Raw genomic sequence first — 14,375 nt, 5'->3', positions numbered from 1 at the left:
TCAACACTTACGTAGCTCTGAAAAGATCAAAGCGGCCTTTGTCCTGTATATGGAACATTAGGTCTCCGCCATTAAGGAATTCCATAACGAAAAACAGATGGTCCTGTTTACAAACAGGAAAGAACACAACATTAGCTGACTGATGTCACTATATACACAGTATGAACATGTTGTTCTTCAAGTGAGTCGAGTCGTATATTGGTGGCAGCCTCTGGCTGGAAATCTTAACAAGCAGCGTCAGACGTTCATTGATGTAGAAAACTTGTATGACACCCTTCCAATGTGTGTGCATTGCTCATGTAGGCTGACAACAATTAAGCACAAGACCATTCCACAAAAGCCATAAAAACAGCAGCAGATGACAACACTTTAAAAATGAGGTTATGCTGTGTAAAGATCATCTGCCTGGCATGACAAATACTAATTGGAACAAGGAAGATTTAATCAGTCAGTGAAAAACAGTTAAGAGAGGGGCCCAGAAAGCAATAACATGAGAGCACTGATGGATTTACCAAGGACCCACCTATCCAAGCATCCTCCCCTCACCGTGGCCAACAAGATGCCTATGGGAAGCTTGGAAGCAAGGATCTCACAGGGTAGGTTATTCCACAGTCTGGATGCAGGCACTGAGAAGGTCCTTTCTCTCATGTGGACTACTTGTGCCTCAGTCACAAAACAAGATAGAGAGAAGAGTCTCCAATAGATTTGGGGGTTTGGTATGGGAAGACATGGCCTTTGGGTATCCCAGACCCAAACCATTTAGACAGAAGGGAAGACTGCTTCTCCTCTACGAGATACCAGAGCCTTTCGTGAATCTATCTTTCATTTCTGTATTTAATGAAAAAGTTGCACCAGGCTCATTTTTTCAGGAAAAGTTTTGTTTTCATGTCGTGTCTATTTCAGGATCCCTTCCAACTCAAACATGCATTTGGGAACCTTCTTTATAATTTCTAACCATATATTTGTGTGGCGCCGGTACTACTGTTGCGACCCACCTTAGGTTAGGCTGCAACCCAGGAATGGGCCCCAAAATATGAGCTGAAGTCCAATGGTATCCTTTGTTTGTTTAATGGGCAAATAATGCAGAGCCTGCAAATGGATACTTAAGGAGTATGCAAGAAGATACACAGATGTAATGATATGCTCTTTAAGCAAACATACTCTCTTCAAATAAGTCACCCACATATTTCACATTGCCAGTCACAGCAACAGCAAATTAAGGATTGCAGTGTACCTTTGTCTGAAAAGTGCAGTATAAATGGGTTAGAAATGGATTTTCCCATGCCAGTGCTAAGACCCGCTTTTCTACCATGGTGCATTCCACATCGTCATCAATTAGCACCACATCCTTTTTCAAAGCCTTTACTGCAAAAAATTCATTCTTCCCTTTCAGTTCAGCAAGTAGTACCTGTAAAACAAAAGATTACTTTGGGATGCGAATTAGGCTTCAGAAGCTCACCAGATGATCATGTCCTGGATTTGCCCCTCTGTGCAACAGTGGAATTAGACCTGAGTGCTAACAACACAATACCCTGTGCTCAGGCAAATAAACATGTCATTTTGCAGCCTATAGTCATATGTGTTCATAAAAATCAGAAACAGTCTCATGGCATCCTGAGCTAAGAAATGAGTGTGACTGAAGCCTTTATGGGTTAGAATAGACATCAGGTACAGCAGGTGCTGCCTAGAGTTGGCCAACAAGCCATAAAAGTTTCCCCTTGTACCTGGGATCTCCTTCCCAGAGTCAAGCCAAGCAGCGAAAAGGCAGAGCACTAGGAAATGTTTCATTTCACAGCAAATATTAAAAGCCACAACAAAGCCACAACTGAAGGTGGGGATGTAGAGGGAGTGGAACAACACCTTTCCTCACAGCCACCCAAGGTCCTAGGCACCTGTTGCCTTGAGTCTTAGCTTCCCGGTCCCACTTTGCTAGTGGCCTGAAGAATCACATGGATCACTTTCTCTCTCTCTCCCACACCAAATACGGCATTCTAGCAACATACAACCAGCAGTTTGGCAGTCGTTTATACATGTAAAGAAAATCATGCCCTACCAGTTACCTACCTTTCCAAAGCTTCCTTTCCCAAGAACTTTGTGGAATACAAAACTGTCTATGTTGAATTTCCTCCTACCAGATGGTCGTGACAGTGAACGTCCCTCCCAAAGCTTATCATACTCACTATTATCTGTAAAAAGCAAAATGCAAATTTTTCTATTAGGACCAGGAAGCTTCTCTCTCTTCTCCCTAAATGGCACGCTATTCCATGACTCTATGAAGTGTTGATGTATCACACTGACCATTCCATAAATGTGTTCCTGTCACTAGAGTGAAGGATGGAAGGATGGCTGTCATGCATGTACATGTATGCATGGAATTATAAGTTCAAATTCCATGCAGGTATGAATTCAAAATGAATTCAAAACATCAGAGCTGCATTATACACAGTTCTTGACTGGGTTCTTAACTAGAGGCTTTAATAACTGAAGTTTAGGGAAGCTGTTACATTTCTGCCTACACTGCTTACAGGGGCATGGAAGGGGGCAGATTTTATTTAGATAATTCTTATGCCACCCTTAAGGCATAAAATAAAAGTATACAAACAATAAAAATATAAAGAAAGGATCTGGCAGAAAAGTTAAAGCCATTAATAATAGCAAACCATGTTGCACTACATGCTGAAATGCACCTACAAATAAAACGAATACTTTTGCCTGGTGCCAAAAAATGACATCAGCTTGTGACAGTTCACCTTTCCTAGGAAAACAGTCCATAAACGAAGACTAGCTGCCAAGGCTAGCCTGCTCATGAGGCTCGGGTGAGGCAGTTGTCTCAGGTGGCAAGCTGGTCCTTTCGGTACCAAGCCAAAGGTGATTTCATAGGCAAGGAGATTCTGAAAAACTCTCTCCCACCAACAAAAGTTATAGTCAGATTGAATTATAGTTGAATTAAGTTGAGAGCTCTCCACAATCTTTGTCTACGAATTAAGGTTCTCAGCTACAAGGTAGGATGCTGTAGTTACATGTGAAGAAGTGTTGTGCATATCATTACTTGTTGTCCATGTCTTTGCATAATTACTTTAAGAATAAACCATCAAACCAAGTGGCAAAATATTGTTTGTACTATATGGGTATTGACAAGTTTTAAATTAACGTGTTAACTGTTAGAATTATGCATACACAATAAAGAAAAAATGTTTTTCACCTGTTGTATCGCCACTCAAGGATTTAGGTTTTTTATCAAAATCTTGGTAAATTCCAACACTTTCTACTGACCCAGAATCAGATTTTCTGGAAGATTTCTGAAAAGAAACAATGAATATTCAGAATTACTTTATACTTAAATTAAGAAATGATTGCTTTTCACCAAAATAACCAGGCTAAATATTAGTACATTGTTTGGCATGGTGTAAGGCATTTTCTTATGTAATATGAGTAGTATGTGTAGAAGAAGAAGAATGGAGGATTTTAATTTTCCACTGGGTTTGTGGTCTTATTTTACCAGAACAGAGTGCACATGACCATTTTCTGCAAACCATTTCTGCAAACTGTGGGGACACAAATACAGAGAATGGGCACCTGATGATGTGAAACATGCATGTGCCACAAGTGTGTACATGAATTCTTACACCGAGAGTCTTTTTGTGTATGCAAATTACACGCAAAGTGGCAAACTTATGTATTCTGCACATGATGCTTTTAGACACAGTTGTCACATTAGGAATTCATGGTTACCAAGCTGCTAAATCTGACAGTTTGTGAAACAGTGGCTCTTGTCACCAAAAGCTTCTCCCACATCCCCATCTTCAACTATGAAAACTGGAAATGGACTGCTGATTCTTATTTTAAACATTCGAACATTTGACTTGAATGTCAATAAATCTGCATTTCTAGAGACAGAGGCTGTGTTCAGTTGTCACATTTCCAGTTTTCCAAATCACTTTGGAGGATTGTGAATCAGCTCTGTGCCTGCTTGATTTCCCTTTGCAGCCCTAGTCTGGAAGAGTTGCTTACACCACTTTGTTGGTTTGGATTAAATGGCAGACTGTGACTTGATTAAACCAGAAAACCAGCTGCCCCCGCCTGCACTGGGTGCTATGCCCCCCACAGACGGCACGCCACGCCCCTGGGATGCACACCAGCCATGCACCCACCTGCTCTCTGCCCCCTCCACCCCTGAATGTGTAACACAGGGTTTGTCCCTGATCCACCAGATGTCTGAATGCAGCCACAGAGTGACCACAAATTCACATTTACACAAGTGCCAATTTGCATAGGGGCATTTGTAAGGACTTTAGCTGTTCATCTGAACCTCTTGCTAAATATTGAGGATAATCTTACCACAATTCTGCACTTACTTCATCTGAAATCCAAGTAAGCAAGGGGGTGGTAATATCCCCATCACTTAACAGGGTAAACTGGATGTCAATGTTACTAAGTGGTTATACATATGATACGGAATTTATCACTAGAAAATTATCATTTGTATTGACCATTAGATCATAAAATATGATATGAGGAAAAGGACTAAGCAGCATACCTGACTAACTTGAGTTAAAGCTTCTGCCAATAATTTCTGATTGATCCCACAGAGATTTGCCACTTTCTTCTGACATTTGTGGTGCACATTCATTCCACATTCTGAAGAAATACAGTTATGAACAGCATCAGCATAATGCAATTTATAAGCACAGTTGATTAATCAACCATTTTTACTGTGATCAGTTTGCTCACTGGGTCCTTTAACCAAACTGAGATCTGTGTTTGCCTTTCCCCCATTTTTACTCTCAGGATTAAAAAGAAGCAAACATTACTACATGCATTAAAAAAAAACCCAGGAAGAACAGCATTTGGTTTGGAGATCATCTATTTCTTTTCACTTGTGAACACAGTTGAAGGTTGTCATGTTGTTTTTAAAAAAACCTTTAGAAAACGCAAACCATGCACATACTTTTCTGTTTAACTCTTACATACAGTACAAGCATATACAGTGGTACCTCCGGTTGCGAACGGGATCCGTTCCAGAGGTCCGGCCAGATCCTGAGGTTTTCGCAACTGGAGGAGAAGCGGTAAACCACTTCTGCGCATGCGAACGCAGCGAAACACTTCCAGATTTGCTGCTTTCGCAACCCGAAGTTTACGTTAGCCAAGGGTAACGTAAGCCGAGGTGCTACTGTAATCACAGAACTAATCCCTTCCCTCTTCAAAATTCCCCCTAGTACTGCTATTTTGCCCTAGGCTTGTAATGGCCAAAAGAAACAGACTGTACCTTCACATTTTAATCCTTGCTTAACAAGTCCCCAGAGAAGACTACCACAATGATCACAGAAGGTAGGACTCATGTAGTTGTAAACTTTGAACCTGTGAGGCATATCGATGTGGAAGCGCTCCTTCTGAAACTGAAGACACATTTATGTTAAGGGGGGAAAGTAAGACAAGTATTTGGAGATTTCTCTCACACAAGATTTTCAAGGAGAGGGAACGAGAAATTCATTATTTATCAGATCATGTAGCCAGAAGGTTGACACAAGCAACAGGTTGAACGAAATAAAAAATAATAATTCATAGAATTTAACATATTAGAGACACTGCCCACAAGAATCCTAAATAAGAACGTATTCTAAAATGTCCAAGAAAAAGTCTCCATGGACAGTGTTGTGTGTATATTGTGCTTCTTTGTGCCTGAAATGGCAAATCTGAAGCACACTATCCTGCCCACTCATTCACACACTGCATTTCTTTAGAGCAGATATATCTGCAGCCACAAAATCTAGGAAAACATCAATACATGTGGGAAATGACAGGTGAGCCAATGAATAGAGGAGTTTTTGAGCAAGTCAAGAAGAATGCCTTTATTCTGACAAATTATGCAAAACAAGGAAGCATATGTTTTTTGTCTCTTTAAACTCAGTAGCTTCTTTGTGCTTGGTCAGACAGACTTAGGGTAGTGATTGCACAAATCCCTTTCTCCCAGGGTAAGACTGCATAGTTCCTTAAAGACTTAAAAAAAATTCTCTGGGGCCTTTTGGATAACTTCTGCTGAACTGCAGGACCTGGACAAAAAGACAAAACTTTAAACTGAACAGCAATTTGCTTAGTTGCTCAGACCCACATGTTGTCTTTTCTTGCCTTCCCACTTGCAAAAAATAATTCACATTCAAGATCTCTGATAACTTGATTCTTAAGAAACAAAATAATAGGCAAAAGTAAATAAGCATGCCAAATTTGCATAATATGTGAAAAGAACATATCTGGTTTTCTTTACCTCTGCATGTATTTTTTTTGTACACACAATACATACTGCGGTTAATGAACACATAAAATGTTTTATTCCTTACCATTGTATCTCTGCTGTTCGCTGCAGTACCAGTACATCTCCCAATGATTTTATCAATGCATTTTTTGTGAATAGCAGCATTACATTCTTCAGAAGAGCAACAGGAATAGAAAGATACAGGCAGTTAAGTTTCATGGAGGGAGATATATATAAAGTATTCTACACAAAAATGTTATTTTCTCTGATTTCCATTTATCAGTTGTATAATAGTTACAACTTTATATACATCAGTAGAAATGATACATTGGAAAGCTTTTATTATTAGGGTTGAATTTTAAATATATCTGTAAGCATTTTAAGGTATCACAAGATGCCTTCTTGTTTTTCTGTGACAAAAAAATAAAAGGCCCTTTTGTTGTCTGGAAAATGGTAGCCCTAGACAAGCATAATATTTATTAATTAAAAAATATATTCATACCACTATATTATAAAAAATCAAAGTAGTTTACAATGATATCTTGATATAATTAAAAAAACTACATAAAATTTAAAACCAGCATCAACTAAGTACTACAGGAACATGTTTTCTTAATTGTCTGCATAAGCCTGTTAGCACAGAAATGTTTTCAGCAGGTGTTTAAATGTTAAAACAAAAATGAATAATTAGGAACTGCTGCTATTTAATCTTATTTATTCAGCTACTTCTATAGCACCCTTCGCCCAAAATGGTCACAGGGTGGTTTACAAACATAAGGTAACAAGATAAACAGAAACATTAAAATAACTCTCATAAACCACATAACAGCATTATAAAAATGACTTAAATGATCAGCCTCTAAAAGCCTGACAGAAAAAGTAGCGTTTTACCTGGCATCTTAAAGAATAGGTTACCTATAGTGATTATCAACAATTTGTACTACATCTACTAAAGTTTCTCACCGACTATTACCACCCAAGAATAAAAGACAATGCAATGAACTTACGTCTACATTTATATCCCTGCTTGTTTAGGCCCCTGTAAAGGAAATGAGGGGAGGGTTTAGTCACAAGCAAAACTTATAAAACAAAATATTCAGACATACAAGTTGTTTTATCAGCCCAAGGTCTTATTAAGAATATGCAGCTGATCCCACTGAAATATTTGAATCTTTCTTTCCCTAGATAAGTCACAATACACCTTTGAAGTAGGGAAACATCAACCTGCTGTTAATACCTAGCTATGCATTTCAAAGTGGTCCCAGATGGGAGAAGCTGTCTTAGAAAATGGAGGCTGTACCCAAGTGGATGAGAGAGAACAGTCAAGCTGAAGAAGTCAGCTGCCACAAACTTTCAGAACACCGTATGAAATATTAACTGTACATCAGCAGAAGTGATTGGATTTGATTTCTAGATTTTGTAGAGATGCTTTTCTTGTTTGTGCATCTTGTATACCACTCTGATGACTTCATGATGAGAAGCAGTGTCTGAATTTGTCAAATAAATAAACTGTGGTTCTGATCAGGCATTCCCCAAACTGGTGCCCTCTGGATGTTTTGGGTGGAAGTTGCCGTCCAAAGCATTTGGAAGGTACAAGGTTGGGGAAGGTTATTGATGAAATCCATCAGTGGTTGATGCAGGGTTTGTTGCTGTTTTGATGTGGTTTTGAAGGTTCTTGGTTAAAGAAGCCCACTTAAGCCATCCTTGTAAACTGTTTAAAAAGCTCATTTTCAGGTCAGAAAAAAAGAATCTTCAGGGTTTCCTAGAGGCAGTTACTCCATGGAAAACTAATGCTGGTAAAACTGAATCCGTCAGTTCTTGCTCTAGGCCAGAGCTGTGTGCAACATATAGATAAAACACAGACAATAGCTCTCACCACACAAAATCTTTACAGACAGAGCAAAATGTAGGTTGCCCAAAGAAGGTGGCAATGAACTCATGGTTTTTGATGTAGTGGATCTTGGCCTGTTTGATTGCTCCTCTCCTGTTCATAGTCACAGTTCCTTCATCTTCTCTCATTGACTGCTTGCTGTCTGGAAGCAAAGAAATGAAACAGTGAAACTTGTATTTATAAAAGGAATAATTGTTTCATTATTTAGTTTAACAGGTACATTTTAACTTAGTGATAAAGCACTATCACTAAAAAAAGAAGAGCACATGCTTGTTCCTCTCCTTTGACTGCCTTCTGTCAAGTGCTGCTGCAGTAATATAAAAATTAAAATGAACTGAAGATATGGAGCATGTTAGAAAAACTCAGCAATATGCAAATTCTATATCAGATAGCAGGCACTCTAGCCAGAACTACAGTGCTGGGGGGAAAGGCACAAAACCCCAACTTTTCCCCTATTTACATGCTGACCACTAAAACTTAATGATCTGAACACATACATCCCTTTTTGCATTTTTTTTTCCTGTTCTGCCAAGGCACCCAAGACAGTTTACAATTCCAAATATTACCATGAGCAAAAAGGTACACAATATTTGTTGGCCAACTTCCGGAACCAAACTACTGTGAAACTATACCTTTAAAAGGCTGGAATTAGATTAATGAATACATCATTTTTCTTTTATTCTGCTATAGAAATGCCCTTTCAGTACACAAAGGGAAATCAAATGATTTTATTTAGGGCAGGCTTAGGGAACCTGCACCTTGCCCGACCCACTATTCAGCTTGAGACTCTCCAGCCGACGCACACTTTGACTACTTTTGTCTGGTGGCATTGCGGTATTGACTTGTGCTGCTTGCTTGCCTGTGTAAACAATAGAAAAATGTGTATGGATATTTTCACGTGTGCAGAAAGTCTTGATTCCTGCACATGGCTGGAATGTTGCTTACTGCATACAGATAAGAATCACAGCCATTGCTCTGCTGCCCACTTCTGCTTCTGGTCCCACCCAACACAGGCATACAAAAGATTCCCCACAAGTTTCTATGACCTTTGGGCTGAAAAAAGTTCTCCACCCCTGATGTAGAAAGATTGAAAGTCTGTAGAAGACAGAGGAGGAGAAAATAAAGGTGATGGAAATGTGAGCTAACATCACTTGAAAACACAACCAAGAGAGTGGGCACAATTTCTGTATCCTTGTGCAAGGTGTTTGTAGTTAGGCAAGAATATGAAGATTGATGCTTGGATCCCAAACAACTTACTCTCAGTGTAGGGGAAGTAATGACACCACAGTGCCTGGCACTAGTATATTAAAAGAAGGGGATATGTGTTTTAAGAAGCATGATGGCGCTACTTCTGGTAGCATTAGTTCAAACTGATGGAATTAGGAAATCATTTCTCTGTAAATACACAAGAGTAGTAGTTTTTTTAAAAGTGTTTTGTTCCCCTGCAGTTTCATTTTAAGCAAATATTGAAGGACTTGGCAAATACACTGACTCAACATGCAAAATTTGCCCCAGCTTCCCTCTGCTTGGTCTGCTATCCTTTCTCTCCCATATCTCCCTACTCCTTATTATCCCCACATGCACAAAACATGTACAGCAAAGTGCCAAACTAATCTGGTTTTGCTGTGTGTAATGTGTTCCTTTAGCAATAGGGGAGAAACAGTTAAATTGTGGATGTGTCTCAAAGACAAGGGGAAATCCCCTTTCTGACCTTTTCAATCTTCCGACACAAGTGCTGTTTCCTCTTGTGCAATGGAAAGCTAGAGACAACCTGAGTTTGATGAGTTTCCCGTTAAAAGAGTATCAGTACATAGACACCATTTTCTCTATGGCTTTAGCACTCTGTCTTTCTCAAAGTGAATGGAACAACAGTTAGTTTCTGTGAACTTTGAGGCCTGGAAGACAGGAGCAAGATACTAACCAGTACATTTGCAAGTCTGGAAAATTATTCCAATGTTTCCTTAGTTTTTGTAATCTCAAACTGATCTCAATAAATACATGCTGCACTTAAATCTAGCAAATGCATTTAGGACCAAGATAAAAGTCCAAGCTGTTTCATTTCTCCATTGCAGCCCAGGAATTACAAAATTGTCTGCTCTGGTGACACATTTTTTGGAACAATCCTGGTGCTCGAAGGTGTGCTTCCACTGTAACAAATTCACTGCAACACTCCTAGCAATTCCTGTGAGCCCCAAGTCCCCCTCTGCCTCCCTTATATCCAGTGCTTTCTTCAGGCTCTTCCCCCAAGCTGTTACAATTCAGAGTATAAAGAGTGATGTGGGCTGGAGTCTTGTAGAAGAGAAGACCAGCAGCTGATTAAGAAGGAGCGGAAGGGCCCTGGATTAGTTGGAATGGCTGAATGCTTTGCAGCAAGTCTGCCTGAAGATCAGGGAATGAGAGCTGAATGCCAGTAGGGATCTCTTCTGTATGCTGAAAGGAAGGAAACTGCTTCCCTAAGTTTTTCTTTTACTCATTTACGAATGTATGCATCAAGTGTATAAAAGGTACATCTGAAAAAGAACATCAATACAGAGCAGAAGTAGGAAAAGTAAGGGTGTCAGGGAAAGAAGAAGTGACAGAGAGCTCTGTTGCAAAGGAAGGAAGTAACAGGAGGAACTGCAGCTACTAGTCAAAATTAGATTTTGTATGTGGCTCGTAACATTTAAAATTTATAAAATGCTTCTGAAATGCCAATGATATTTAACAATATATATGCAAAAATGATGCTCTATTTAAAAATAAATTACTAGAATTAGAAAGAGAACTGTTTTTGAAGCAACCAGTCAATTCATCTGGTTGGTAACCAGATGAATCATAGAACTGTACAGTTGGGTCATTGAGTGCAACCCCCTGCAATGCAGGAAACTCAACACACTGTCCCCCATACTATTTGAAACCATACTGGAGCCTGCTTAGCTTTGCAAACTGTACTAGCAGTTTTACTGCTGCACCACTGGCCAAGTCAAAGTCAAAGGAGCGGCAATAATTTTCTCTCTCCCAAAATCGAGATGCTTTATTTTCCACATTTTTAAAGAAACATTTTTTACAATACATCCACATATACACATCAGGATACTGGTGTAATACTAGATGCTGCTGGAAGTTGCATGTATTTGCTAACCTCACAAAGCATCACTTCCCCTTCAGTAAAGTGAGTGCTTTGTATGTAATACACTGACTGCACCCTACGCATAATGCTAAGCCATAGTTTAGCGCTATGTAAATGAGATGCAGAAGGCAATGCACTGGGCTCACATGCTCTTCCCTTTGGCGGCTTGTCATGTTATATGGAAGAGGAACCCAGACTTACGACAAACTTGAGGAAGCTTCAAAACAAGCCCACAGGTTTGAAGGTGGCTTGTGTTGAAACTTTGCAGAGTTTAAGGCAGGATTTCTGGTTCATGCAACATGACACTAATGTGAAAGGGACTCTAATGACTGCAGAAATCCTCCTGCTGGTCATGAGGGAGGAAGAAAGGGAAAGTGCAGCTCATCTAGCATTAAACAATGGTGTAGTGTTATGTATGTATGCAAGGCACCAAAAAGGTCTGCATAATGCAGTTCTAGGAAGAGGGTAGGAGCAGATTCCTGCATACTTGGGGAGATGGATTCCTGAGGTATGCAGGAAAAAAGATAATACTGAGCTTCCCAAAGGCTGGCAAGAGCAGGGACTGTACACAAGAGCAGGGACTGTACACCTCTTTCCCCTATAATTGAGGGATCAGCTTTCATCCAGTCAGAAATGGGAGATTGGCTGAAGTGAATAAAGTGGCTTGGTGCTTGCTCCCCTTCAGTCTGGGAGCTTGGCCACAATAATTCCCCATTGCCATTTAAAGGATCACAAGGGAAGAACTGGTATTGGAGGACATGCACAGAATCCCCCACCCTTATAGGCATTCTGAAGCCCAGGTGGGCTATGGAATCTGTCGCCAGTACTATGGACTAATCCAGGAAAGGAGATCCGTGCTCAGAATTATGCATCTCCATGCATAGTCACTCACTGTGTCAGATGTTCATACAAATGCACCAAAACGTGCACAGCTAGTCTGTAAACACTACATTGTTTTCAATGGGATGCACATTCAGATCTGCATTTGGATGCAATTCACAAACATAATCCCTGATCCACTAAGTGACATGCCTAGCAGAAGTTGTCCTCTATATTTAACCGAATCAAGGATAGGAGGCATCTGGAACAAAGTGGAAGGGAAAATTATCCCTTTTACCCCACCCCTCATCCTCCCTGCATTCTATTTTTATGAAGCCATGAAGATGTGGACAACGTTTAGCAAAATCTTTTTAAAAAATGGAAATCTACACTTCTTACACACTATTTAGGGAATTCTGCCATGTACAGCAGTTCAAGTGATAGCAACTAGCATGAAAAAAATGTGGAAAGCTGTCAAAGCCTATAAATATTAGAACATGCCACCAAGCTTTCACATCTTACCAAACAAAGGAAAAACCTTTGCTCAGACCTCTGGCACAGTTTCCATTGAAATGAATGGGGGTAGTGAATGAACAGTGCAAGAAAGCTACAATTCCCATTAAGAGTTTTATCAGATGGAAATATTGCCAGTTATTGCCATTTACTGTGGGTCTATTAAAAAGAAATTTAGCTATGGAAAACATGCATACGTATTAATACAATCTATAAATCACACAGAAATAGGCAACACTTTTCAGATAACTCTTTCCTGCATTAACCTGCAGTTAATGAGCATTCGATAATCCATATAATCTTCCCCACCCACTGAAAATGCTAAAATACTTTGTTCCCTACTGAAACTACCTATTTTTCAAAGAAAGCAATTGACAAACCCTTCCGTTTTATTGCTGAAGTCCGCGGCATAATTCCAGAAAGAGAAAGCTATTCTTGCTGCCTCCAAAGCTGCTTAACACAGAGAGTGAGACACTCAGTATGAAAGTAAACCAACCACTGAGGTGCTAAGTTCTGTGACTGGATAAGGTCAATAACTTCATTAAAATAAACAAAGAAATTGGCAACCAGTTCTACTTCTTATAAGCATCATTTTTATATGGGGGGGAGGGGAGAAGACTCATTTGTGGGACCCCAAGTCTAGCGTTCAACCACCTTCTACCCATCAATTCCAGGAATGATGGAATATTCTTTCTGCTCTCATATGGAGAAGAGAATTTAATCTAGGGCACATCAATTTGGAAACATGCCATTTTAGTTAAATGACAAGCCAATTGCTCTGTACATCATGAAACTATGGAAGGAAACTTCTCATATACCAATAGAGGCTTGGGTTAATAACATCGGGATCATTGCTCTATCAGAATGCCTCACATACCATCAGCAACTAATCAAAGGCATCTCTAAAAAAGATAGCTTTGAGACAATCTGGTCTTTCTTTTTCTCTTTTATTGAAGAGGAACAGAATATTTTAATGCCACCATCATCACAGAGCTGTCTGTGGAGGGGATATATTGACTGAAAATGTATTGTATAGTAATTGTACTATAACTTTTGAATAAATGTCTTAATTTTTTTAATGAAATGTGTGCAGCAAGCTGCCTATACCACTGAATAGGTGAAGATCCTTAGCATGTAAGAGTGCCATGTGTGCATTGGAGATATGTGCAGGGAGCTCCTGGACCGGATGTATTGTAAAATTTCTTGCCATAAACTTGCATAATAAATTACAAGTACTATATATGAGAATATTTTTCTGCTTACACGTTCCTTTTCTTAATTTACCCCCACATTTGAAAACTAAGGCTACAACATTTAACTGATTAATTCATCAGCAAGGAACCTCTGGCTTGTGGACCCAGCAAAGGTCCTAATTAGGCACACAAGGTAGTTTCTCCCAAGACATGCCCACACATAGGGGCAAGTAAAGATGTGGCCTCTTGCAGTCCATATGCCAACCATATGACCATCATTGCTTGCAATCCCCCAAGGCTTTGCCTGCATAGTCAGAAATCAAACCATGCAGGCAATGGGAGCAGGCTTTACAGGCAATGATTCATGGTGCCTGCAACCCCTTGAGAATTTCTTTGTCCATGTCGTTTGCAATCAAATGGGCAAAAGAATACACTTCACGGGAGATCATGGTACCTCAGGTGACTGACAAGATGTGCTTTTGGTAGTTTACCCAGTAAAAATTCACCAAACTAGGGAGCTTTCGGTGCTGATGCAATACCTTTTCCCTGGAAGCAAAACACTGGTTTATTTAAACTGGGCATAGTATGCAAATGTATCAA

The 14,375-nt window shown here is 39.7% G+C and overlaps 1 protein-coding gene across 2 annotated transcripts in view; it reads right to left on the bottom strand.

Moving 5' to 3' along the window:
- Positions 1-14,375, bottom strand: part of PRKCD (protein kinase C delta) — a 58,078-nt gene that overhangs the window by 8,150 nt on the left and 35,553 nt on the right. For both annotated transcript variants that reach the window (XM_081848051.1, XM_081848052.1), the window contains exons 5-13: positions 8,127-8,283; positions 7,258-7,289; positions 6,336-6,421; positions 5,267-5,396; positions 4,538-4,638; positions 3,203-3,299; positions 2,065-2,186; positions 1,235-1,408; positions 12-103 (exon numbers count right to left, since the gene is read on the bottom strand). In XM_081848051.1, the coding sequence (XP_081704177.1) occupies positions 12-103; positions 1,235-1,408; positions 2,065-2,186; positions 3,203-3,299; positions 4,538-4,638; positions 5,267-5,396; positions 6,336-6,421; positions 7,258-7,289; positions 8,127-8,283 (991 nt within the window). The remainder of the gene's footprint in view (positions 1-11; positions 104-1,234; positions 1,409-2,064; positions 2,187-3,202; positions 3,300-4,537; positions 4,639-5,266; positions 5,397-6,335; positions 6,422-7,257; positions 7,290-8,126; positions 8,284-14,375) is intronic.

The sequence above is a fragment of the Podarcis erhardii genome, assembly GCF_964252035.2.
Source record: "Podarcis erhardii genome assembly, chromosome: 2".
NCBI classification, from domain to species: Eukaryota; Metazoa; Chordata; class Lepidosauria; order Squamata; family Lacertidae; genus Podarcis; species Podarcis erhardii.
Note: the sequence above shows the minus strand (reverse complement) of the source record. Positions and strands in the feature narration are given on the sequence as shown.